The following is a 27,876-nucleotide window of genomic DNA, read 5'->3' as shown; positions in this document are numbered from 1 at the left end:
GGTGAAGGGTATATGGGAACTCTCTGTACTATTTATGTAACTGTTCTGTAAGTCTAAAATTATCTCAAAATATAGTTTTTAAAAATCTATTGCTCTATCTTTTACTATCAAGATGTGGGATCTTTTACTCACACATGATTTTGTAACATCATGTATTGGTCATCTGGAAAGTAATGGTTCATTGAGTTGTGAACATATGCCAAATGTTGACACATTTCTTATACAATATAAAAAAAATCACACTGTTAATATCTCCATTGATCTCATCAGAAAAGTATTTAACTACTGAGAAACTGCCACTGTCATGGTGATGGATATAAGTTTTCCAAAATTTTAATTTTTACTTGAAAAATAAAAATTTATCCTTGGCAACAACAACAAATACAACATGGGATTGTTGCTGAATAAATTGTTGGTTTTGAGTGGATAGGACATTTCAACAGCGGCCCTTGGGTGAAATAAAGAATAAAGGAAATTCTTAGTAGTAGCATATAGTGGTAGTAGTAATTCTTAGTGGTATAGTAGTTATTTGGAACACCCCTGTTCCAAATGACTTAGAAAAATACTCCAACTTACTTTCGCACATTTCTGAGGTGTCTTGAATCTGACTATGAGAGTGAAGGATGGCAGCAGCAAGATGTGTTGCTTGAACCACCACAGCCAGTCCTCCTGCCTCTGGAACTCCTTGGAGCTGCAGACCAAGGCCCCCAGAGGCACGGGGGTATGAGGATTCCAAAAAGAGGGAGGGATGTTCCAGGCATAGGATCGTGAGCAAAGGCAGGGAGGCACTGGACTTCCCCGAAAGTTGATAATATTGAGGCATGAAGTGTGAGGTCTTAGACAGACATGGGACTGGGACTGGAGAGGTAGAGGGCAGCCAGGTCATGAACAATTCTTTTGTAAACCCAATTCAGAACACTCGGCTTTATTCCATCTGGGAGTGGGAATAAATGAATATCGGAGGTGGGGAGTGACAGGGTCAGGTTTACATTTTAGAAAGGTCACCTGGCAGCAGAGGGAATGGAGATTTGAGGAGACAAGCCAAGGCAGGGAGGAGAGGTAGTGATTCTGACAGTGGTCCTGGAACAGTGAGGTTTGAGGAGAGGTGCGAGGGATGGAGAAAAGGAGACTGGTGTAAGAAACGTTTAGTAGATAGGCTCAGATTTAGTGAGTGATTTGATGTGAGGGGTGGTGGTGAGGAGAGGAAATGTGGGATGACTTTCAGGTTTCAGACTTGAATGGCTGGATGAACAGTGGTTCCAATAAATGAAATGGGAAAAAGTGATGTAGGTTTGGTTGGATAGTTGTTGGACTTGAGAAGCAGGTAGGATATTCAGTTGAAGATGTCACGTGAAGGTTGGGGAAAGGCTGGACTGGCAATAGCCCGGGGGTCTTACTGTGGTTATGCCGAGATAAAACCATCGTGTAATATCACCTTACATAGATCTGGCAGAATGCGGGGACCAGTGGCCTCATGGGGAAGTCACGTTTATCAGAGTGTGTGATAAAAGGACCCACGAAGGGGGCCTAGGAGGACATGGTTGGCTAGCTCATTTTGCACAGTGCTATGATCCCATTTGGTTAAAGCACTGGCTTTCCAATAATTAAACACTTCACACTTATCCACAATCACAAAATGGAAGTGCATTGGCATGTTGGTACCTCAAAATCCCAAAGGACGGAAAAATCCATGGCTTTTTCTTCCTCAGCCCGAGGCACTGTCTTTCTGGGTATACTTCCATAGGGCATGCCCATCAGCACCTTGTGTTGGGACAGAACGACACAATTACACGTGGAGAAGATACAAACACACGGAGATGTGCACATAGTGGGTTAAATCTCTTCTCAGAGCAGGAATATCCATTCTTTTTCCTTTAAATAACATTAATCATTTTCCTGATTTTAAAAGTATTACATACTCGGGCTTCCCTGGTGGTGCAGTGGTTGAGAGTCCGCCTGCCGACGCAGGGGACACGGGTTCATGCCCTGGTCCGGGAAGATCCCACGTGCCGTGGAGCGGCTGGGCCCGTGAGCCATGGCCGCTGAGCCTGCGTGTCCGGAGCCTGTGCTCCGCAACGGGAGAGGCCACAGCAGTGAGAGGCCCGCATACCGCAAAAAAAAAAAAAAAGTAATTAAAAGTATTACATACTCATTGTAGAAAATGTGAAAAAGTATAGAAGAATGTTTAAAAAATTACCTGTCACCTTCACATCCTAAAGATAATGACTGTTAAATATTCATGTATTTCCTTTCAGAGTTTCTGAGTTTTATATACGTTTTAGCTTGATTATCTAGCTTAATATTATTTTATGACCAATTCCCTATGGCATATGGTATTTTTCAAAATAAAATGACTTTAAAATATCTAATCACATGTATGTACCATAACCTTACTTACAAATCCCCTACTGTTGGACTAATTGGAGTATTTCTAGTTCTTCATGTGTACATAATTCTATTATTAATACCCCTTTATATATATGACTTGATTCACAGCCTTAATTATTTAAAAAATAAGGATTGTATTAAATTTACATATTGATTTAGGAAGGATTGATCTTTTTTATGATATTAAGTTTTCCCTTCCAGGAATGTGCTTTCCTGTTTATTCAGTCACATATATTTTTTAAAAATATTTATTTATTTGGCTGCTCTGGGTGTTAGCTGTGGCATGCAGGATCTTCGTTACCACATGTGGGATCTTTAGTTGCAGCACACGGAATCCCTAGCTGCGGCATGCAACATGTCAGAGAATCAACAAATGTAAATGAGAGAGGAAAAAATTACACTATCATGCAAAAGGGAATATAACTTCAGATACATGAGTGATTTAAAAAAAAAGAAACTATGTTATTTAACTTTAAGCCAATACATTTTAAAATGTAAGTTGAAATGGAAAGTTCAGGAGAGTGATTACTTGTGAGAGTTATGTGGGTAACATAATTGGGGAGAAGTAGATGGAGGACTCTAGTGTGTGTGTAATTTTTTATTTTTAAACTTAGTGGCAGGCAAATGGGCTCATTCTTTATACCTTTCCATATATCTGAAAGTTTTAATAGTTATTTTTAGAGGAAGTACCCATATGAGGCTTACTGACTGAGTGCTGCCTATGTGAACCCTAGAGCAGAACTTACAAGATATTTTAAAGAATTATTTAATTAAATTAATTAAGGTACACCAGCAATGTACACCCTGGCTGCATATTAGGATCACTTGGGGAGCTGTATTTGTCATCTATTTTTGTGTATCAAATTACCATAAAACTATCTCCTCGTTTCTGCAGGTCAGGAACCTGCGATGGGCTTAGCTGGGTCCTTTGCTTCAGGGTCTTTCACAGGCTTCAGTCAAGGTGTCTGCCAGGGCTTTGGTCTCATCTGAAGGCCTGGTGGGGGAGGATCTGATTCCAGATGCACTCCCGTAATTGTCGGCAAGATTTAGTTCCTCATGGGCTGTTGGACTGAGGGCCTCAGTTCCTTGCTGGCTCTTGTCCAAAGGCCACACTGAGTTCTGTTCCAGTGGGCCTCTCCAGTCTGGCAGGTTGCTTCATCAAAGCATGCGAGCCAAGAAGGGAACCAAGAGAAAATGCCACATGGAAGTCACAGTCATTTATAACCTAATCATGTAAGTGACAGCCTGTCACTTTGGTTATATTCTATTTGTTAAAAGCATGCCACAAGGTCTAGGCTTTACTCAGGTGGAGGGGATTGATTATACAAGGGCATGCTACCAGGAGAAGAGGATCACTGGCGGCAATCTCAGATGCCTGCCTACCATAGGAACTTTTAAAATAGGGACGCCAGAGCCACCTTCTCAGAGATTCAGATTCAATTGATTGGACTTCATATTTAAAAAAAAACTCCCCAAGTGATTTTCATATGCAGCCCATGTTAAGACAAGAAATACATGAGCTCATTGTGTAGCAAGGCCTTGATAGCGAGCTCCTGCAGCATAACTGAGGGCACTCCTGGGACCATGAAGGCATTCTGGGATCTGCCGGCAGTTGTCATTAAAGCTGAACAAGATTCACTCAAGCATTCAGAGAAGTTTGATTCCATTAAAATGTATCAAGGATTTGTGGCAAAAGAAGATGAGTATGAGGAAAAATTCTGTTAAAGTTGTCTAACATTTGAGCACTTCTAATATTCTTATTCCTAGACCCTCTGAGTCACTGTGGTTAGCCTTAAAACAGCCATGAGCCATAGGAATATCTGATCATTAGGTTTAGGCTTAAAACCTTTGGGCCCTGAAGTTAGCCGTGTCCTTGAACAAACAGGTCATCTCCTCTACTCTACCTGCAGTGAATTTGGATGTGTCAGATTCCCATGAAGCCAATTTCCCACTATCCTAATTAAGAGGGCATCTTAGGATACCCCACATTCTCAACTGCTGTTATCCAACCTATCATCAAGTCTTGTCTGTTCTACTCTTTCCTGTCTCTCTCTTTCTCTTCTTTCTCCCAACCTACTCCAAGACGGCTTCCCAAACACCTGCCAATCAAATCAAGGTGTTCTTTCCTGAACAGTTCAGGTCTTGGCTGCTTCATTGGAATGCAACAATCACTAAATTTTCATTGTTTCAAACAAATGTCCCCTTGATAGGAAATATTTATAAATTATATCAATTTATATAAATTATATAAAATGTAATATTTTCTTTGAGGAAAAATAAAACCTCAGTGTTTTAAAAATTATTCACCTTTCCCAAAACACTGCCTTTCTGGACCACTGTATAGCAAAATTCTAGTGATGTCTCATAGGCCTACAGCATTTAAATGTAATCTGTTCTCATGGAAATAAATCTATTTGGAATCAAAAACTCCCAGGAAGAAAGCAAAGAGTCTGTGAGAGTAAATTTCCCCAGTAACTACTGGGGAAAACTATCTCCTCCTTGGCTATGGAGGGGAGAAGTAAAACTTCTATTTAACTTCTGACAATACTGGGGAGAACCAGATTTGTTTTCAAGAGCATTTGTACACATTTGCCAGAAGGTTTAAAATCTTTATCTCTGGGGACTTCCCTGGTGGTGCAGTGGTTAAGAATCCACCTGCCAGTGCAGGGGACACAGGTTCAATCCCTGATCCGGGAAGATCCTACATGCCGTGGAGCAACTAAGCCCACGTGCCACAACTACTGCCTGCGCTCTACAGCCCATAAGCCACAACTACTGAAGCTCGCGCACCCTAGACCCCGTGCACCACAACTACTGAGACTGCAGCCTGCAACTGCCGAAGCCCGTGCACTCTAGGGCCTGCGTGCTGCAACTACTGAAGCCCGCATGCCTAGAGCCCGTGCTCCACAACAAGAGAAGCCACCGCAATGAGCAGTCCGCGCACCGCAATGAAGTAGCCCCCGCTCGCTGCAACTAGAGAAAGCCTGCGTCCAGCAACGAAGACCCAACGCAGCCAAAAATAAATAAAAATTTTAAAAAATGTTCATATGGAATCATTTAACAAAATAAAATAAAATCTTTATCTCTGTATTGGAGAGTGACAATGGTTTAAGAATATATATAGGACAAAGTGGACTGACTCATAATCCTTGATTTCCAGGTGTGCACATAAAGGACTATAAAGGTTAGTTAATGACATAATTGTAAGTACACTCTTTGGGTAATGTAGAAAAGAATTCAGTGGTTTTATCAATAATATAACACTCCTTTGCTACCAAGTACTATTATAATAAACCCTCAACTTCTTCTAACTAATCTGATTTAATTCACATTCCATGGAAGTCTTTTAATTTTGTGAAAAATAGATGTTCAGGAAAGTTTCCCAAAGATGTGACTACAGATAGAGTTGACTCTAATATTCTCATGGAATCATTTGTAATAAAGTAGGAATCAGTAACCTATCATAGAGCCAATTAATAAACCTGAAAGGAAAAAATACTAAATGCATAAATATCATTACCCTGTAGGCTGTAAAGGTAAATCCACTTGTGTACCCAGCACAAGCACCAAACGGTTCAGGCAGGACTGTAGCAATTACTGTGCTAAGCGCTAATGGACCACAGGCACCCCTGGAAAAGGCCCCAGGCCAACACTCTGGAAACCTGGAATCTCATTCACCACAAATTTACTGTGTAAATTTGTACAGGTCACTTGTTCCTTTCTTGTCTCTCAATTACTAAGCTATAGGTAAGGATCTACCTACACCCATAATAAGATTTTATCTGGGAGAACAGTGAGGAGTGCTATTCAAATGCAGGGTTTCTTTGGGGTAATAAATTATGATATAATGCACTCTATCTCTTTTTTTTTCAAGGTGAAAGAGAAAAAAACCTCACTGAGATATTAATTCTCCACTAATTTTAAAGTAAAATGAAAGGTAGAAAAATGTAGGGTCCACCTGTTAATTCAGAAATGGAAATATTTGGTTTCATTCTTTGTACTTGGCTATCTGGGCAAATGATGTGAGCACAGAATTTAAAATGAATGACGGATTCTTTGTAAAACAGAGTATTTGATTTATATAAATGAAGATGGCTGTCATGATAAGCCTCAACACTATCTGAAGTTGTAAGCAGTTCTTTTCTTACCTCTGGGATTATGACTAGACCAAATATTAAACCAAAAAGGACGAGGTTAACTCCATACATCCATCGGAGAAAGATGAAATATGATGCCACTGAAGAACCAAAGTGACCTGAAGAGAGAAAGATGGTGGATGTAAGTGTTGCAGAAGGACATTAACGTAAAGGAGGGCTTTATGTGTGTGATGGATTCAATTTTCATGTCAGTCTGTGGAATATACATCCCTTTTCTTTTTCTAGATGAAAAAAAGGGCCTAACCGATGAGAAGAAGCACATCTTAAATTTTGGTCTGACTAGTCCAAAGTTCAAAGTTTTTTCTTTTCTTTTTTCTTTTTTTTTAACATCTTTATTGGAGTATAATTGCTTTACAATGGTGTGTTAGTTTCTGCTTTCATCTTTTTCCTAGTACAACAGAACCTATAACATAACCTAATCAGTTAGTCAAGAACACAGTCCAAACCCTTGGAAAACCCTTCAGCAAATGAACTAAAAACAATGACACCAAAATACTCACTTTCAATGTCCTTGATCTTCATTTCCCAGGGAATACATTGAGTCTTGAAATTATCAAAGTCTCTTTTAAACTTGACCCATTTCTGAAATTAAACAGGCAACACCCTCAGTTCATTAACACGCTGCCTTTGGGCCTGGAGGGGAAGATGGAGGTGCATGTAGATGTTGACATGTTGACATGTGGGTGAGGCTGCCATGTTGGAGCTGTTGAGCCTAGGCTGTCAGAGGTGGATGTGCACATCTTCACTTTCCAAAGTCAGGTGTGAGTCAGAGAGAAGCAAGGGCAACACAATACTTTGCATTTGTCTATAGTGCTGATAAAATTTCAGGTTTGGACACTTTACATATGAACTTAGAAAGTCTGTGTATAATTTATGATTTGGGGAATCAAATTGGCTTAGCAAACTCTGATACAACTTCCTTCATCTTAAACCAAAAATTCAAGAGAAAAAAGAAATTTCATAACTCTCATACCTACATTTGGCAGACAGCCAAGTGCCTTAATCTGATAGGAACTGTTGCTAAACTACAAGGCTGGTGGAAGTGGTAAAGAGATCTCAGCCCGTGGCTTCCCATTCTTCTCCTAGTGAAACAGCAGCCTGTTTTTTGTTTTTTTTTTTTTCCTAAAAGTAGTTGGGAAGGCATTATGCCCCTTTCCATGGTCTATTCCAGCTCCGACACTTTGTACCAATCAGAAACTTGAATAGCTGTCTGTCTGCCGGCTGCGTGAGAGTTTGTCAACTCTTCAAGGGGCTTCTCTCCAACATCCCCACCCCCTGGAAATAAATCCATTTGGAATGAAAAAAAACCAAAAACACCTCATAGAAAACAGCAGGCAAAGAGGAAGTAGGGAGAAAATCCTCAGATCAGTTTCTATTATTACAAAGGTCTCAAAAGAACTTACTCATGAAGGAAATGAGATTTTCCTTTGTAAATTCGCTAAAGGATAAAAGGGAAATTTTATCTGAAGGAATCAGACGAGCTTCCAAACCTGAAGGCTTTGACTATATCATGATTGGATAATTACTGTATAAGGAAGGAAACCACCTGTCAGAAGAGGGAAATGTTCACAGATGCCAAGGAGAAGAGGGGTTCATAAGCAAAAGACAGGTTGATAATAACGGCAAAGATCTCCCTAAGACAGATCCCACAGATTAAGGGATGTGGGGAATGGCAGATGGTGGACATGGACACCCCAACCCCATTGCTTCCTCTCCCTTCCCTAGTTCTGATTCTGTGCTCAAAAACCATCTTTGGCTTATTTGGCTTCTTATCTAGGTCTGTCTCTAAGGAAAGCATTTGCGCATCATCTGGGCTGTGAATATTTTGATTTCTATGGCAGTAATTTTTTTCATTGCAAATTAATAGATTGGAATTGGGATTATGGTTTAGTTTCCCATATAACTAACTGTACTATCAAAAATAAAAGGCACTGGGCTTCCCTGGTGGCACAGTGGGTGAGAGTCCGCCTGCCGATGCAGGGGACACGGGTTCGTGCCCCGGTCTGGGAAGATCCCACATGCCGCGGAGTGGCTGGGCCCATGAGCCATGGCCACTGAGCCTGCGCGTCCAGAGTCTGTGCTCCGCAATGGGAGAGGCCACAACAGTGAGAGGCCCGCGTAATGCAAAAGAAAAAAAATTTTTTTTTCATTTCTTGCACCAGTTATTCCTCCTTGTAGATTAGTAATCTGGTATCTGGTTTTATATATCAGTCTCATAAGCTTTATTAATGTGAGTCCTCCCCCGAGAGACAGATCCCCTGTCAGGGTGCTGATAAAATCAGTATAAAATATAGCCTTGCAAGGCAGAGGACCAATGGAGTAATGAATGTTGTCAAGTGAGGCCCCTGGAGACATAGCCTGCCAGTTGATCACTTGGCAACCACCTGACAGCCCCTCAAGGCTGTGGGCATCTTGGCCTGAAAAGATGATGCCTGGGGGCGGGGGGCAGAGGCAGAGAGAGGCCTGGGAGAAGCTCTGCATTGAAGCTCTTTCCTTCATTGGTTTAGAGAATCAGAAAACTGAGCTTGGGCGTGGGCGGGAGAAGACCCCCAACTCCCTTCCTCAGAGCTGTGTGATTTGGTAGCTGCCGTCCTCAGACTGGGTTACTAGCTGTGCATGTCATCTTGCTAGTCAGCTGTATATAGGAAAACAGATTTCAAACAGTGGTCGAACAAGACACAGGCACATCCTGTCCATGGATGAAATCTGGATCTGAATAACTAAAGACAACCAGTGAAGCCTGAGAATTAGTACGTCAAAACAAGGAAAAAGTGATGCCATTCTTTGAAATTTTTGGAAAGCATTTCCTCCAGGATACATAATTAAATTTTGAGAGATGGCTCAATATTCTTAGTAGGATTCAAAAAATATGGCTTCTAGAGTACAGGTTAGCACTTAGAGAGTTAAAAAAAAGAATACAGGAGGGGAAATCCCTGGCGGTCCAGTGGTTAAGACTCTGCATTTGGTTGGGGAACTAAGATCCTGCAAGCTGCATGGCGTGGCTGGGGGAGGAAAAAAAAAAAAGGTTACAGGTGAAGTATGGAAGGATTGATTACAAGGTTGCTAAAAGTTCAGTAATAGAATGAAAATAAACATTACACTTTGAGACAGAAGAAAATTGATCCAATGATATTGAGAATAAACCTGAGAAATTTTTGAGAATGCAAAGAGAGAGAAAGCAAAGAATTAAAAACCATGAAGGAAAGTAAATACAAAGAATGGAGAGTTGGCAGCCATCCTTCTGCTAACAAAGAAGCTAGAACTGTTTGATTAGAAACACGATTGAATAGACCATTTATCAGGTATATGTGAAGAACACATTCCTTAATTGGGAAAAAAGTTTTGAGTGTGCAGTTGTTAAGTGGTAAATGGTTTTTAGATAAAATTAATAAACGACCCATAGATAGTTGTCAGGCAACTATAACTGAAAAGGAAGAAAAAAACAAAATTAGGAATAAAAGAGATTAAAACTCAACATATGTAAAATGTAATGACAAAAATTATGGGACTACCTATATGCAACTTTCTGTTAATACATATGAAAATCTTAATGAAATGATCAAATTTGGGGAAGAATATAAAATATCAAAATGGCCCCAAGAAAAAGTTAAAACTTGACTATACCAATTGGAAAAACATTAAAAAATTATCAAGCTATTCTATAAAATGCTTCCTGATCCATACAGTTTTAAGGGTGTCATCTTTCAAATTTCCAAAAAAATGAATGAGCTGTACAAATTGATTTACAGCATAAAAAGGAGGTGATGCTATTCGTTTAATATTATAAAGCAAGTGCAGCCCTAATATTAAAATATGCCAAGATAGTGTACGTGCACGTATGTACACACATAAATTCAAATTATTCTTATGAAAAGTTATGTAAAAATTATAAATAAAATACTTGAAAAATCAGATGTGCCTGATAAAAATAAGTTTATGAACAGAAGGGAAAGGTATTTAATAAAATCTAACATCTATTTCCAATAAAATGGAAGTCATTAAACTAGAAATAAAAGGATAATTTCTTATTGGGAGAAAGAAAATCTATTTCAAGGCAACAACTCCCATCAACTTAGTGTGAAACAGTAGAGCCATTTTCATTAAAGTAATGGAAAAGCAAAGAGACCCACTATCACCATCATCAATTGAAACTATTCTAGGATTGCTAACCCACACTTTAGGACAGGAATGATTTAGAAGAACCCAAGAAAAACACCTTTATATACACAATCAGATGAAAATGATTAGAACTAATAAGGGAGCACAACAGGGGAACCAGATTAAAAAATTAATATTCAAGGACTTCCCTGGTGGCACAGTGGTTGACAGTCCGCCTGCCAATGCAGGGGACACAGGTTCGTGCCCTGCCGGGAAGATCCCACATGCTGCAGAGCGGCTGGGCCCGTGAGCCATGGCCGCTGAGCCTGCGCGTCTGGAGCCTGTGCTCCGCAACGGGAGAGGCCGCAGCAGTGAGAGGCCCGCATAACGCAAAAAAAAGAAAAAAAAATTAATATTCAAATACGTAGCTTTCCTACATACCAGGTATCTCTAGTTATTAAATAAATGGAAAAATGATTCTATTCACAAAAGCAACCAAAACATAAATTTTGTAGAAATAACATATGACATGGAAAAGATCTATATGAAGAAAATGACAAACTTTGCTGAAGGTTGTAAAAATAAGGCTCGAGAAATGTATGGTATTCTTAGATGTAAAGACTAAATATTGTACAGATAAATCTTCCCAAATTAAATCAAGGATTTAAAAAAATTTCCAATCAAAATCTCAATGGGCTATACTGGAACTTGGCAAAGTAATTTTAAAAATGCATGTGGAAAAAAAGAATGCAAAGAAAACAAAACAAAATGCATATGGAAACATAGGCAAGACTGGCCAAAACATTTCTGAGAAAGAAAGGTAAAAGGAGGAAGCCCTATGAGCCATTAGAATTAATCAATAGCTGAAATGATGAATTCAAATAAAAGCTCCAAAAAAGGTCCTATACAAGAATTAAGTGGATGAAAATGATAGTTTTTCAGATCAGTAGGTAAAGGAAGAATACTTCCATAAGTTCCACATTAAATATCCAATTAGAGATCATTACCCTAGCCTGAATCAGAAGCTCAGGTTACAGCATAACTCAATAAACCAGAGCTGCCCCCAATGCCCCGTCGACACTACTGTTGTCCTTCTGTATGACACTGATTATACCATGGCCCTCTGGGTCTCCACCAAATCAAAGTCTTGATTTGGGGGTTTGGAAAATAAGATCCCAGTGGATTCAACATCATTAATTCTGTGAGTTTAGTTCTTCACTGGAGAGGAAACAAGTCTCAAGTATACTGAAGCCCTCACAGATAAGTAGAGAGAAATGGACAGGATACGGTTGGTTTCCATTCTTGGATAAATTGGAATGGTTGACTGGACCTCACGTTCAGGATTCTGGGGGAGGTGGACACAAATGGTGAAGCTAGGCAGGCACTGTGATTGGTCACCCAGATTCAGGAGTTGAGCAAGTCCCCCCACAGGTTTGCGCCTCTGCACCACACACCTTAGCCATCAGCATCCTATAGGCGTAGAGTCGCTTGCCTTTCCCCTTTCCCAAGGCTCCTTCATACTTCTCCACAAATTCTTGGGCCTCCCTGGTTAGCGGGGGGGAAAAAGGCAGAAATTCAATTAACACCCAAGCAAAAGAAATCTGAACTATGAGGGTGTATATGTGGCTGAAAGCCTTAAGTGTTTTATATCCCTAGTTAGAATGTAAGTTCCACGAAGGCAGGGCATTTTGTCTGTTTTGTCCACTGAAGTTTCCCAAATGCCAAGAATAGTGATTGGAACATGGTAGGCACCAGTAGGCAGAATTTTGGCTTTCATGACCTTTGCCCCTTGGTGAATGGCACAAAGGATTCTGCAGATGTAATTAAGATTACTGACTTGAAACCAGGGAGATTACCTTGGATGTCTGGAAGGGCCCAATATAATCATGTGAGCCCTTAGAAAAAGAAGAGGAAGGCAGAAGAGTCAGAGAGAGATGCAGCAAAAGGGGAAATCAGAGAAATTAGAAGCAAGAGAATTCTCCACCCTCTGTTGCTGGGGCCCCTCTGGAGGATGCCACACTGGAAAGCAAGAGAAGAAAATGAATTTCTACCAAAATCAGGGAACCTGGAAGAGGACCTCAAGTCCCAGGGGGGAGGGAACCACAGCCCCGCTGATACCTTGATTTTAACCTGGTGAAACCCTGAGCAGAGAATCCAGCCACACCATGTTGGACTTCTGACCAACAGAATTGTGAGCTAATAAATGAGTATTGTCTTAAACTATTAAGCTTGTAGTAATTTGTTAGAGCAGCAATAAAAAAACCAGTACAGCATTCAGTAGGTATTTGTGGAGTGAATGAACGCTGGATGGGTGAGTGAACATCCAAGGAAGACCGCACGGGAAACACATGGATGGGTTTGTCTGTTAAATATTCTGGGTGGTGTGCTGGAGCTGGTGAGGGCTGGCTTCTGAGAACCAATTGTTAAATATTCTGGAACTTGGCCAACAAATTATTAAACTGTTGGTAGCTTGAAATCGGCCATGGTGGGAGTATTTAGACTATGGGATTCAGCAAGTGCTCCAAATCAGGGTTCCCCCATCCATCCCCCCACAGAAACAGTTTATCAGGAAACACTGGATAAACCCACACAAGTAGATAAGAATGAAGTCCATCTCAGGGTGGGTGGAAGAAGACATTGGGTCCTGTGTGTCTGACTGCTGTTGTTACAGCGCCCCCTGCTGGCAACACAACCTAAACCACCTCCAAAGTGCAAACGCAGGTAGTAGACACCTGTTAAAGTTACATTCTAACCTGGGGTTAACTCCAAGGTTGGTTTTATTAGGATGTCTCAATGATGTCCTAATGTTAATGAGGCCAACTGTCTAGCTTCTGAGTCCAGGGTCAAAAGCTGGATTGTATGGGATTAAGACTCCTTTATGGGGTCAGCCCCTGTTTTCTCCCTAGGCAGCGCTCATTCTGGCAGTGAGTTATCTGTGACTACCAATGACTCCAAGACACCAAAGAATGTTTTCATGAAATTCATATTTTTGTCCTCTTCCTATATCTTATGAGTGGGTAGAGACTCCTAAGCTTTTGAGGTTTGTGAATTTAAATGTGATAACTAGTAAGATTTGAAGACTTCTGATAAAAATTCTCAAAAGTAAAGGCCAACTCATGCCTGAGCCATTGAGCCTGGCACCAGATGCTTCTCTTCTCAATGTCCAGACTGTGTCCAGATGCCCAGAGGGCCCTCAGGAGAACAGAGGGCCCTGCCCAGCGCTGGGTGCAAATTCTGAGGACCATTCACTGCAAAGAGAACAACTGGTCTAACAGTTTTGATGGACACAGCAAGCTTTTTTGGATCCACTGAAAGTATATAAATAATCACAACTAACATTTTTACAGCAAACCCCTTTAAACATGTCATACGTGATCAGTGTTCTTCTTACTAGAGATAGTAGTTGGTTTATGGAAATACTGGCTCTTGCACTGCACTTCCCAACTGTTGCAAATCTTACTTCTTCCCCTCCCCTCCAACAGTTTTGCACATCTTACTTTTTTTTTGTTTTGGCTGTGCCACATGGCTTGCAGGACCTTAGTTCCCCAACCAGGGATTGAACCCGCACCCTCGGCAGTGAAAGTGTGGAGGCCTAACCACTGGACTGCCAGGGAATTAATTCCCTGAAAATCTTACTTCTTCTTTTTTATTCCCCTAACAGTTCTGCAAATCTTACTTCTGTAGGGTGCTTCTGTCCCCTCCTTTCAAATGGGGAACTTTCTGCAAGCTCATCTCTCCTTTTCCTCAAACCAGATGGTGTGTGGTAAATGAAGTAAAAAGGCAAAAGAAGAGAGATCCTTTGCTTTGTGGAAACTTCTAGGGGCCTGGATCTCAAGGTCACTTTTGGCAGGTGATTAGCAACCCCTCAGGTCCCTCCAACACTCAGGAGAGGAGGAAGCCATTGAGGCAAGGCTCTCCTGGGCAGCCATCCACAGCAGAAGACAGCACTTCAGCAGTCCCTCACATTGCCCTAGAAAGACCCTCCTTGTCGATAAAAGGGCCCAAATAACAGTTTGGAAGACACAGTCAGGGTGGCCAGCAATTACTGCTGGGAGAGAAGGGGTGTATTGTGTGGCTTTAGTGCCAGAGAGAGCCAGGCAGGATTCTGTGCCTCTCAGGGTGGCAGTTCTCATCTAGAAATGGGGACAATGTTATGAGACTTAAACGTGTGGATGCATGTCATGTAAGCACAGCAATTTCATTTATCAGGCAGTCACCCCTCTCCTTCTGGGGAAACAGCAGCTCCTGGAGTGGGCAGCTGATAGGATTCTTTCCTAGCCCAGGGGGCTGCTGTGAGGAGACTTCTGTTCCCCAGGGGTCTGGACAAGGGGCACAGCAATGCCGCCTTCCACAATGAGAATACTCTGAAGTTGATCCAAAGCATCTCACAGAGACTACATATTTCCAAAAACTACCCCCTGGTGAAGGAGTTCAGATTCAAAATCACACTTAATTTTGAGATGCAGAGGTATAAATAGACACAGGGCAGCCTGCATTTGATGGCATCCTTACAGAGCTTTGCCGTCCCGTGCAGAACGTTGGGAGAATGTATCAGCCAGCCTGAAATCCAGAAGACAACCAGACAAAGGTAGGGAATACAGGTGGCCAAAGGGAGGTGGCTAGAGGTTGGAGGTGGTCAAGAGGTTGAAGGTGATCTGGGCTATGTTGGTTTGGTGTCTCCCTTTGTCCCTAAGCAGTTTTTATTTTTCAGTTATGGAGACAAAGATCAAACAGAGGCTGAGCTCACTCTAAGTGGAAATTCAGATGAGTCAGGTGATGGCATCTGTTCTGATCCATCTAATCTGAATCAATTAAAGGGCAGTTGAGTTTAACCAAGCATGCCTGGCTTCCCATATGTGGTGGTTTTAAACTATATCAGCAAATTATTTGACATTCCTCCCTTTAAAATGTAGAACTGGGGAGTTCCCTGGCTGTTCAGTGGTTAGGACTCTGCGTGTTCACTGCTGAGGGCCTGGGTTCAATACCTGGTGGGGGAACTAAGATCCCACAAGCCAAGTGGCGCAGCCAAAAAAAAAAGGAATTGAATTCTCCTCCACTTGAATGCAGGGCAGACTTAGCGATGTGCTTCCAGTGAATAGAAGGTGGTAGAAGTGACAGTTTATGACTTCTGAGACTAGGACGTAAAAGGTATTGTGACTTCCCCCTTGAAATCCCCCTCTTCTGTGGGAAGCCGGCTGCCATGTTATGAGGACAGTGAAGCAGCCTGTGGAGAGGCCTGTATGGAGAGAAACTGAGGCCCTTACTAACAAACAGAACCAACTTGCCATCCATTTGTGTGAGTAACCTTGGAAGTGGATTCACCAGCTCCAGTCATCTGAAGCCCGAAGCCCTGACCAACACCTTGACTCAACCTTATGAGAGACTCCAAGTCATAACTGACCAGCTAAGCTGCTCCTGAATTTCTGACCAACAGGAGATAATGAATGTTTATTATTGTTTTAAACTACTAAGTTTTGGGGTAATTTATTACGTAGCACTGGAAAATTAACACTCTGTAGAATCCAAACCACTGATCTCTTTGGTGCATATACATTTAGGATTGTCCTGTTTGCTTGGTGGATTGACCCTTTTATCATTATGTTGTGTCCCTCTATGTCCTTGGTAATTTTCTTTATTCTGAAATTGACTTTGTCTGGTATTTACATAGTTTCTCCTGCTATCTTTTGATTAACGTTTGCATGGTATATTTTCTTCCACACTTTACTCTCAACATATGATATATTTAAACTGAGTTTCTTATAGACTGCATGTAGTTGGGTCATCTTTTATTTTTTTTAATTAATTAATTTATTTAAATAAATTTATCTATTTTATTTTTATTTTTGGCTGTGTTGGGTCTTCGTTGCTGTGCATGGGCTTTCTCTAGTTGTGGCAAGTGGGAGCTACTCTTTGTTGCAGTGCGTGGGCTTCTCATTGCAGCAGCTTCTCTTGTTGCGGAGCGCGGGCTCTAGGTACGTGGGCTTCGGTAGTTGTGGCATGTGGGCTCAGTAGTTATGGCTTGCAGGCTCTAGAGCGCAGGCTCAGTAGTTGTGGCACATGGGCTTAGTTGCTCCACAGCATGTGGGATCTTCCCAGACCAGGGCTCGAACTCGTGTACCCTGCATTGGCAGGAGGATTCTTAACACTGCGCCACCAGGGAAGCCCTGGGTCATCTTTTGAATCCAGTCTGCCAATCTCTGTCTTTTAACTGATGTATTTAGACCACTAACCTGTAATGTAATTATTTATATGTTACAGTTTAAATACATCATTTTATTTCTTGTTTTTTGTTTATTGTTTTTCATTTCTGCTTTCCTTTTTCCCTGTCTTCCTGAATATTTTTTAGGATTCCATTTTGTTTTACCTACAGTGTTTTTGAGTATATCGATTTTTATAGCCTTTTCAATAGTTGCTCTAGGTATTACTATATGTCTATCTCTACCTGCCATCCGTCTATCTGTTATCTATCTATCTATCTATCTACCTAGCTAGCTAGCTAGCTATCTCTATGTATTATCAAAATCCACTGGTGCATTTTACTATTTAGAATGAAGTATAGAATCTTATTTCTCTTTATGTCCCTTTATCCTCCCCTTTATAATTGTCTTAATTATTTCATCTGCATTATTGAGAACCACATTAGGTGGTGTTTTAATTTTTTTTTTTTTTTTTTTTGTGGTATGCGGGCCTCTCACTGTTGTGGCCTCTCCCGTTGCAGAGCACAGGCTCCGGACGCGCAGACTCAGCGGCCATGGCTCATGGGCCCAGCCGCTCCACGGCATGTGGGATCTTCCCAGACCGGGGCACGAACCCGTGTCCCCTGCATTGGCAGGCGGACTCTCAACCACTACGCCACCAGGGGAGCCCTAGGTGGTGTTTTAATTTTTGCTTCAACTGTCAAACATAATTTTAAAAATCAAGAGGAGAAGGAAAATCCATGGTATTTTCCAAGATTTTTGCTCTCACCATGTTCTTCCTTCCTGATGTTCCAAGATTCCTTCTTTTACCATTTCCTTTATGTTTAGAGAACTTCCTTTAGTTATACTTTATAGTAGGTCTGCTGGTGACATATTCTTTCAGTTTTCCTTCATCTCAGAATGTCTTGATTTCTCTTTTATTCTTTTTTTTGTTTTGTTTTTGTTTTGTGGTACGCGGGCCTCTCACTGTTGTGGCCTCTCCCGTTGCGGAGCACAGGCTCCGGACACGCAGGCTCAGCGGCCATGGCTCACGGGCCCAGCCGCTCTGCGGCATGTGGGATCTTCCCGGACCGGGGCACGAATCCGTGTCCCCTGCATTGGCAGGCGGACTCTCAACCACTGTGCCACCAGGGAAGCCCCGACAATTCTTTTCATTTAGCACTTGAAGAATCTTTATGTCACCTACTCTGTCCTCCATAGTTTCTGATGAGAAATTTGCTGTCATTCTAATTGTTTGTCCTTTATAGTAATGCATTGTTTCTCTCTGACTCTTATAAGTATTCAGAAGTTTGACCATGATGTGTATTGGCATGGATTACTCTGGATTTATCTTGTTGGGGCTTTGTTTAGCTTCTTGAATCTGTAAGTTTTGCCAAATTTGAGAAATTTTCAGTCATTATATCTTTGAAGACTTTTTCAGTCCCACCCTCTTTCTCTTCTTTTGAGACTCTATTTTCTTCTTTCATCATCTAGGGATTTGGAGGAGACACTAACGTTAGATCATTTATAATAATCCTACATGTCCCTGAGGCTCTGTTCACTTTTTTCCCCAGACCATTTTCTCTGTATTGTTCAGGTTGATTTGTCTTGTTCTACCTTCACTTTCACTGATTCTCTACTCAGTTCTCTCCATTCTGCTGTTGAGCCCATTCATTGAGTTTTAAAAAACTTTAGTTACTATATTTTCTACTTCTAAAATTTCCACTTGTTCTTCTTTATATCCTCTATTCATTTTCTGAGACTTTCTATTTCTTCATTTGTTTCATGTGTTCATAATTGCTCACTGAAACATTTTTATGATGGTTTCTTTAAAATCTTTGTCAGATAATTCTAACATATATGTCCTCTTGATGTTAGCATCTGTTGATTACCTTTTATCATTCAAGTTTGAGATCTTCCTCGTTCTTGGTATGATGACTGAATTTTCAACTGAAGCCTGGAATTTGAGATATTATGTTATGAGACTCTGGATCTTATTTAAATCTTGTGTTTTAGCAGGCCTCCTCTGACACTGCTCCAGTAGGTGAAGGGGGATGCTGCCTGCTTACTTCTAGGTGGAAGTCCAGATTATTCACTTGGCCTCCTTTTATACCTGGGGCTGGGCTGGAGCTCCTTGTTACTGCTGAGCAGGGATGGGAGTTCAGGCTCCCACAAGCCTTCCACTCATATCCTCCTGGCTTGAAGAGATGCCTTGTTACTTCCAGGTGGTGGTGAAATTTCAGACTCCCCATGTAGTCTCCACTGACACCCCAGGGAGAGGGAGGGCTCATTACACTGCCCAGTGGGGATGAGAGTCCCTGCTCCTCACTTGGCCTTCTCTGACATTTGATGGGGGTGTTAGGGGCACCATGTTACAGCCTGGCAAGGGAGGAAATGTAAGCTTCTCCACTTGGCTTTTGCTGCCAGGGCTGGGGCTACAGCTGCTCATTTGTTTATGGTGTTTGGCTGGAGTAGGGTTGTTATTGTTTACAAGTCTTCTGTCTTGCCAGGCTGTTCCTTTTCTGGTCCTTTGGCTGGAGACAGCAGACTTTTCTTGAGGTGCTTTTGTGTGTGACTGTCAGTGTTTGGGGGCAGCCAGCTTCTCCAATATCCAGTCTGGATATACAGGCAAAAAGGAAAATTGGAACTCAATGCTCTGTCATTCATTTGACCCTGAGGTCCTTAGCCAGTCTGCCTTTCTTCTCTCTACCTTTCTGAGTCTCTTATGTTTGCTTTACACATAATATCCAGGGTTTCAGTTGTACTTAGTGGGAAGACTATGGAGAAGTATATCTACTCCATCTTCCTAGAAGTGGAATTCTTCAGATCTCACTTTGGGTAATTTTCTAACACATTAGGTTTCTGACAAAGCTGAGTGACATACCTGATTAATTCTATGATTAAAGCAAACATCCCTGACTCATGAGCACTAGAAACTCTTTTGCCAACATCACAGCCTGCCTCGTGTCATTATTAATGATGTGCGTTAATAATGTCTTCTCTGATTCATCTTTGTTCCCCATCCTCATCTCTCAGGGTTCAGCACAGTGTCTGGAACAAGATGTTCAAGCTTTAATAGCAATAATTACTATCTATTAATTGCATATTATATGCTGGGTACTTAAATATTTTTTATTTGTCAGAACAACTCTGCAGGTAGATATTATTATTCCTACTTTACAAAAGACAGCTGTGAGGCTCAGAGAGGTTAAGGGAAGGAATCCAGCCTGAGGGGATTGAATAGCCAGTCAAACCACACAGATATGGTAGAGGTGTGAAGGCAGGCTTGCCCCAATTCACTGCTGTTGCTCTTTATGCCTTGCCATCCTTCTTTGATTGTCTACAACAACTATGCCAGCTGCCTGAGTGGGCCAGAGACTGGGGTCCCCACACCATTGCTTCTAAAAAAAGATGTAGTCTGGCCATGTTATCTGCAGATCTGCAATTGAAGGCTTTACTGCCAGAAAAGGAAATCATACAGGAGGCAAAGGGGTGTATTCTAGAATGTCTAGTAATCCTAGAGAAGCAGTTACAATTTAAGAGTGCAAGTTCTGGAGCCAGAATTCCTGAGTTCAAATTCTGGCCAGACCACTAAACTCACTGTTTAGCCTTGGACAAATTACTAGATTGCTCTGTGTCTCAGTTTGCTCATCAGTAAAATGGGGGCAATAATAATGGTACTTACATCAAAGGGTGATTATGAAGATTAAATGAATTGTTACACACCCAGCGCTCAGAACAGTGCCTGGCACATAGGGAGCACCCAGCAAATGTTGGCAATATATATAAAAAAAAGAATATTAAAAGATGAATAAGAAACAGCTCTGTTAACAAGAGCATCCAGTCAAGTGAGGGCCTTAGGGGTCAGAGAGGCCGTAGCTAACTCAGCCTGAATGCAGGGAGGGGCAATGGGGACACCTGGCCTGAGTCTCAGAGTGTAGGAACTAGCCAGTTGGGAGGGCAGAGGCACCAGTGGAGCTGAGACCCAGAGGCTGGAGAGCCTGAGCCTGGGATAAGGAGTCTTGCAAGAGGGAGAAGGAGGGGAGACCTGCTCCAGTGGGAGAGACAAGTCTTTTCACCTTCTAGGGCCTTAGCCACTTCCCACCCCCACCAAGAGCAGGAACTCTGCCCCCAGGCCTGGAGGAGATGCAGACTTCTCCTCAGGGCAGCTGAATGGCCCTCAGGGATTTTCATGGTCCCTGAGACTTCCAGCCAGCTGGAGATCTCATTTCCACAAGCATCAACGTTGCTCTTTTTCCACTGTTAATAAAAGATGTGTTCCGGTGACACCTGAGTTGGAGTGAGGTTCTGTTAGACTGACAGATGGAAGGAGGAAGAACTCGGCTCTGGGGGAGCAGGGAGAAGAGACTCAGAAAAAGGGAGGTGGGAAGGCAGACAGCCTGCTGCCTGAAGCTGTAGCTACTGCCCAAACTGTCGCCACCATTCACCTGTGATGACTTAAATTTAAATAAATTAAAATAAAACAGAAATTCAGTTTCTCAATTGCACTGACTACTTTTCAAGCGCTCACTAGTTTCATGTGACTGAAGGCTACTCTATTAGCGCAGATTTAGAACATTTCCATCATTCCAGAAAGTTCTGTTGGTCAGCACTGGCCTGGAGGCACCGCAGGGAGGCATTTCTTCCTGCAGCTGAGTTGTAGACAACGTAATAATTTGCGAAACAGTGGAGTAAGCTCTGTTTACCAGGCTCCTTCCTGGTCAGGGTTTGCACAGCCAGCATCTTTGCTGTGCCTCCGAGACACAGTGAGGCTGAACGTCAAAATATGTCTGCCAGGGCTTCCCTGGTGGTGCAGTGGTTGAGAGTCCGCCTGCCGATGCAGGGGACACGGGTTCGTGCCGCAGTCCGGGAAGATCCCACATGCCGCGGAGCGGCTGGGCCCGTGAGCCATGGCCGCTGAGCCTGCGCATCCGGAGCCTGTGCTCCGCAACGGGAGAGGCCACAGCAGTGAGACGCCCGTGTACCGCAAAAAAAAAAAAAAAAAAAAAAAATGTCTGCCAACCTGTTCTATGTGATAAGGGGCGAGGCATTTGACTTGAGCAATGAGGAAAATCAGGTGTGAGAGGAACCAGGGAAAATGGCTTCTTATACAGAGGGAAGGAGGGAGTCATTCCAGTCTTGTGGCAGAAAGACCGAGGTGGGACTTGGGGGAAGATGGTAATACTGAATGGGATTTTTTCAGGAAAAACGTCCTGCCCTTCTCTCAAAACTTCAGCAGAGAGTCAAGAGCCATAAAATGCATGGTGGGCTGGCTCGTCATATGGAAACCAGGGAAATAGCCGAGTTGCAAATAGGAGTCAGGGGCATGGGCACCAGGCCACGCAATATTCATGGAACCTCACTGAAAGCTTGGCCCTGTGTTAGGCATTTGGACAAGTGTAGCTAAGACAGCCCCTCCGCCTGCTCTCCACACTGTAAGGGAGAGTGTGTGACACGGGTAGAGATTCTAGTGCTTAGGGAACACAAAAGAGGTCTGAACTTGTTGAGATGGGGGTCATGGAAAGTCCCCCCCACCCTCAAGGAAGGCGTGTCTTTTTGGTTGTGAGGGAGGTGCGGAAGCCACCAGATGGGGCGCGGGACAGAGAGGTGACCTGACAGTGGAGGGGGGTGCGTAGCCGGAGGGCCACGATCCTCCTTGGCTTCCGCCAGGCCCCGCTCGGTGCTGGCCAACAGCAGGGCCCGATGGCCAGTTGAGTGCTGGGGATGACGTGACCAAAGCAGGGTGGGAGGGTGAACCCCCCTTCTTGTTGAGCCCCCTTGGAGTGGAGAGGAGGAAGGGACTCCTGTGCCCATCAGAGGAGCTGAGCCTTCTGGACGGGGAGGGCCCTGGTCGACCACCACTGCTCACCTGAGCCCCGCCAGCTTCCTCGCCATGGGCCAGGGCTTGGTCCGCATGGTGGCGATGAGCTTCTTCTTGTCTTCCACCTGCTCCAGAATCCGGGCCAGTTCCTCCTCAGACAGAGACTCCCCACCGGAGGTGCTGGAGGCCAAGGAGGATGACCTGGAGCAGAGGCGGGGTGGAGCAGAGGGGAGTGAGGAGGAGGCCGGGGTCCTCAGGGGCGCTGTGGGATGTGAGGGGCCCACCCAAGATGCCCCCAGCTCCCGCCCACACAGGCCTGCCCCGCTCAGAGCCCTCCGCGACTCCCCCCACCTGGCAGAGGAGGCCACTTCTCCTCCTGGAGCCCAGGGCCCCTCGCGGTCTGCCTCCTCAAGCTCCATGCCCCTGAGTCCCCCCCACGCTGCACACCCTCGCTCGTGCAGGGCCGCCCAATGGGAATATAATGTGAACCATGTATCGTAACGTTAAGTTTTCTAGTAGCTATATTAATATGATAAATGGACATGGACATATTAATTTTACTAATACATTTCATTTAACCCAGTATATGAAAAATTTATAATTTATAATTACAGTAATGTAATCGGTGTAAAAATTATTAATGAGACATTTTACATTCTTTTTGTACTGTCTTCAAAACCCAGGGTTCATCTTGTACTCACCACGGATGTCAATTCAGGCACAAAATTTTCATTGAACATATTTAATCTGTACTTGGATTTCATAAAATTTAGTTGAAAAAGTAGATTTACATATCCAAATTTTTAGACATACTTAAAAGTTTCCTTGTAAATGAATAAAGTAACATAATATCATTTTCCTTTGGTGTTCACATCTGCACTGACAAAATTAGTTTGTCTTTTTTTTTTTTTTCCAGAAGAAATGCTTTGGCTTCAAAGTTAAATCAACTTCAAAACTACATCTGGGGCTTCCCTGGTGGCGCAGTGGTTGAGAGTCCGCCTGCCGATGCAGGGGACACGGGTTCGTGCCCCGGTCCGGGAAGATCCCACGTGCCGCGGAGCGGCTGGGCCCGTGAGCCATGGCCGCTGAGCCTGTGCTCCGCAACGGGAGAGGCCACAACAGTGAGAGGCCCACGTACCGCAAAAAAAACACAAAAAACAAAACTACATCTGTTTGTCCAAGTTCAGTAAATTTTTTAACTCAGTGGTATTAACATCAGATTAAAATTAAATTGAATTAAAAATGCAGTTCCTCAGTCACACCAGCCACATTTCAAATGCCTAGCATGTGGCTAGTGGCTATTGTATGGGACAGCACAACTGCAGAGACCTTCCAGCTGGAGGGTGTGATGACCCTCACCAGCTCACAGACAAGACTGTGTGCTCATCTGCCACAAAATCCAGGTTCTTGTCTGTGCTACTCACAGCCTCCTTCACTCATAAAAACACTGACTCTCAGCTGAGATGGCAGCAGCTGACAGGGGGTGAGGGAGGGGCTGGAGAAGTGTTCTGCCTGTGCAGCCTTTTTAGCATGTTTGATAAATGGAAATATCAGGATGTGGGCTTGGGTTACCACAGGTTTTAGAGACCAGTTTGCCTCTGTGAGTTTAGCTTCTGATCAACTCCTAAGGAGCAAGGAGAGGTCACAGGAATAAGGTGGAGAAGGGGGGGACCCTAGCTCTTAAATGCTGGAAAGCCTAGAGCACAGGGACATTTTGCCTTATCTCACCCCCCCGCCCCCCAGGATATCTGCCTTTGAGTCTTTGCATAAGTTGTTCCCTCAGTTTGGGTGGTGGTAGGGGGGTGGGACATTCAGTCATTGCTTGTTCAAATTCCACCCGGGCTTTAAAGTCTTAACGAAATATTTACCTTCCTCGTGGAGGAACTGCAGCCTCCCAGCAACATGCTCTTCATCAAATCCTTTCTTGCATACGTATTGCCTTTTGCTTTGTGTTGTGATAGCTGATGCCCATGTCCTACCTCCCCTGCTAGACTGTCAGTTTCTGAGCAACAGGATTGGATATTTTTCATCTCTATGCCCTGCCATGGCACTCAGCTGAAAATGGCACAAATGGGTCCTTGTCTGCATCCCTTACTTTGCATCTGCCACCCAGACAGGATGGGACCGCCTCCTTCTAAAGTTCCGGACACTCTGGGGCCCGTCAATGATGCATTCAAGTTCTCTCTAAGTTGCTAAGGACACCATGCACCCTTTACCCTGTTAGCTCAGGTCTACGGACAACCAGACAGTAGACAAAAGCCCTAACTGAGCCAGGGATGGCTGGCAGGGGTGACAGAAGAAATCAGTGGCCCTTGCTGTGGGCCTTAATTTCCTCTGTAAAGTTGGAGATGTACAGTGGAACACCTGAGTGAGGGTGTGGGCAAGGAAGGTTTATTAGAAACCATTGGAAGGAGCATCAGCTCTTTGCCATAGTCCTGGTATCTCTGTTTCCAAAGCCTCCCAGCCCATTATCAATGGGGATTCTTAAAACATCCTGAGAAGTGATGCAAAGTAAAGTGGAAGAGGGAGGCAAAGAGAGGGAGATGTCCCATCAAAATTGGTAGCAAAAAATGAAACTAAAATCCCAACTTGCTGATTCCATAAACTGGCTCTATCCACTAACCCCTGTATGCAGATGCTAATGGAACAAAGGAAACACAGCAAGTAAACCAAACCCCCAAATCCTAGAATTTCAGAGCTGGTAGAACTTTTGAAGTTCTTCTAGATCAAAGCCACATTTCACAGAAGAGGACACAGGTCACCTTAGGAAATGGTGTGCTTAAGCCCTGGAATGACTCCTAAATCCAATTTTGTTAATTTCTCTCAGCTCCTCATCAAGAGCTGTGGTGAGTCACCAGCTGAAATTGAGAATTGGGATCTTTTCTCACCCTGCTGCCATATCACCTCCCCACTCAGAGCTCCACTTGCACCTGTGCTCCAGGAGGGCTTTGAGTCGAGAGTGCGTAGTGGCCCCTCAACCTGGGATGGCTGTGACCCTCATCCCGGTTCCACCCCCAACCGCGAAGAGCTTGGCAGGGGCAAAGGCAGGGACTAAGAAAAGAGAGCAGGGGCCGCCCGTTTATGGGAGAGAATGAGGGGGGAAGACGACACCTGGCCCTTATCAAGGGAGGAAGCAGGGCTGGAAGGAGAGGGAGAGCGCGGACTGAAGCGCGCCTGAAGCCCGGTCACAACACACCTGTGTTTCTTCAGCTGCTTCCAGATCTCCTCCTTCCTCGGCACCTCCTTTTCCTTCTTTGGAGGTGCTCGATGCTCCCTGAGGGAAGCTCTCCCGTCCCTCTTCCTCCTTCCTCCGCAGGTCTTCTCTGCCGAGCCTCGCTCCGGTTCCCCCAGCTGCTCTCTGCGTCCCCTGCGCTCTGCCTGCTTCCTCCGGGGAGACCCCGACCCCGGGCTGCCCCCGGCCCGCTCCTTCTGTCCAGGCGGGGCTCGGCGCCTGCCTGGCGCGTTCTCGGCTTTGTGAGTCCGCTGCCTCGAGGGTCTCCTCCCGGACCTGTCACCTGCAGGGGCAGGGAATGAACAGTTCTGGCCTCACGGGCCTCGACCCCAGGAAAGTGTCCCCAGCTGTGAGAAATCAGATGTACAAGATGCTTCCTGGACCTTATTGGTTCCAAAAGCCACCTCTTTCAGACAGAGCCTCTGGTCTCGGCTGAGAGCTAATGTCTCCCTCCTCCGACCGGCTGGCACTCCCACACTCTCACCTAAACCTCAGCTAGAGACCCAGACACATGCCTTCCTCTGCTTGGGGGTGCAGTCCCTTGGGTCAGAGCTCAGTCCTCTCCTGACGCCCAGGGCCAAGGCCAAGCGTAAGCCTCTGTTTGGTAAGGCTGGAAGACTGAGATGCGGAGGGCCTGCTGGCTCCATTCTCCAAGGGCTGTCCCCTCATGTGCCCCACCTGGCATGAGGGAAGGGACGGGGGGTGGTGGTGGTGGTGAGAGCAGCGGAGTCGGTTCCGATCCTGTGTCTCAGCGCTGCTCCCACGGTGTTGCTGTTATTTTAATCCATGACTTTATAGCACTGGCAAATGGCCTGGCTGAGCAGAATCTACTCTCAAGTGTGAACTTTCCCCAACAGCTTGCCCAACACCTAGTGTAAGCACAGCTATCCCAGCTGGACAGTTACACATTAAATGCAGGAAAAATTGTAATGAGGTTCTGGTATTAATAAGCAACCTCTCCACCACTTACTAGCAGGGTGTCTTTGAGCCAGTCACTTAACCTCTCTGAGTCTCAGCTCATCTCTAACATGGGAATGTTACTACTTCATCAGCTTGTTAATGAACATGACACAATGACTGACTTCTGAGAACGGACGTCATTACCCTGATATTCTTATCCGGAAATAAGATCTTTTTTTTTTTTTGCGTATGCGGGCCTCTCACTGCTGTGGCCTCTCCTGTTGTGGAGCACAGGCTCCGGACGCGCAGGCTCAGCGGCCATGGCTCACGGACACAGCCGCTCCACAGCATGTGGGATCTTCCCGGACCGGGGCACGAACCCATGTCCCCTGCATCGGCAGGCGGACTCTCAACCACTGCGCCATCAGGGAAGCCCGGTCAAGATCTTTTTACTTGTATAAAGAACACAGGTTTGAAGCTAGGCCAGTCTGCCCGAAAATATCAGTTCTATCATTTACTTATCTCTGTGACCACAGATAAGTTACTTAACTTTTCTGCACCTCAGGTTCCTCACCTGTAAAACGGCTCTAGTAGCCACTACATAGTTAGGTTAGGTTAAAACAGGAATAGTTAGGTTAATTTAAAACAGGAATAAAGGGTCTGACTCATGAGAGGTACTCAGCAAAGGCCCTCCTCCTTCCCTCCCACCTCCAGCCTGCCTTGCCATTTTTGTGCTCTAAGTGGGCATCACCTGGAACCTGATCTGTCTGCAGAGCACAGGTTCTCACTTTTCACAGCAGCTCCCCATCCAGGCTTTTCTGCCACCACTAGGCAGATTTTCCCAACAGAGCTGTGAGAGCCCCAACTTTGGGCAGGGCAGGGCAGAGTAGAGTTTCATCACCCAACATCCCCAGCAACAGTCCCATCAGTGATGGAGTCCAGGACAAGGAGTCCCAGGTTGTCAAATTCTTGCCTCTGTCTACCCCTTTTCCAGCCTCTCAAGGTTGTGCATGCAATGTAGCAGCCACAGAGAGTTTTTCTCGCTGCTCCCTGACCCTTGAGCTTTACATTCTGAGAAGCAAGCCACCCCGTGAAACAGCAACC

At 44.2% G+C, this 27,876-nt stretch overlaps 1 protein-coding gene across 1 annotated transcript in view; it reads right to left on the bottom strand.

The window, feature by feature from the left end:
- Positions 1-27,876, bottom strand: part of TMC2 (transmembrane channel like 2) — an 83,913-nt gene that overhangs the window by 37,543 nt on the left and 18,494 nt on the right. The window contains 6 exon segments of the mRNA XM_049699243.1: positions 1,663-1,761; positions 6,537-6,643; positions 7,046-7,127; positions 12,098-12,188; positions 22,689-22,841; positions 25,837-26,155. Coding sequence (XP_049555200.1) covers positions 1,663-1,761; positions 6,537-6,643; positions 7,046-7,127; positions 12,098-12,188; positions 22,689-22,841; positions 25,837-26,155 — 851 coding nt within the window.

This window comes from Orcinus orca, chromosome 16 (genome assembly GCF_937001465.1).
Source record: "Orcinus orca chromosome 16, mOrcOrc1.1, whole genome shotgun sequence".
In the NCBI taxonomy this organism is placed as follows: Eukaryota; Metazoa; Chordata; class Mammalia; order Artiodactyla; family Delphinidae; genus Orcinus; species Orcinus orca.
The sequence above is the reverse complement of the archived record's forward strand: the minus strand, read 5'-3'. Positions and strand labels throughout refer to the sequence as shown.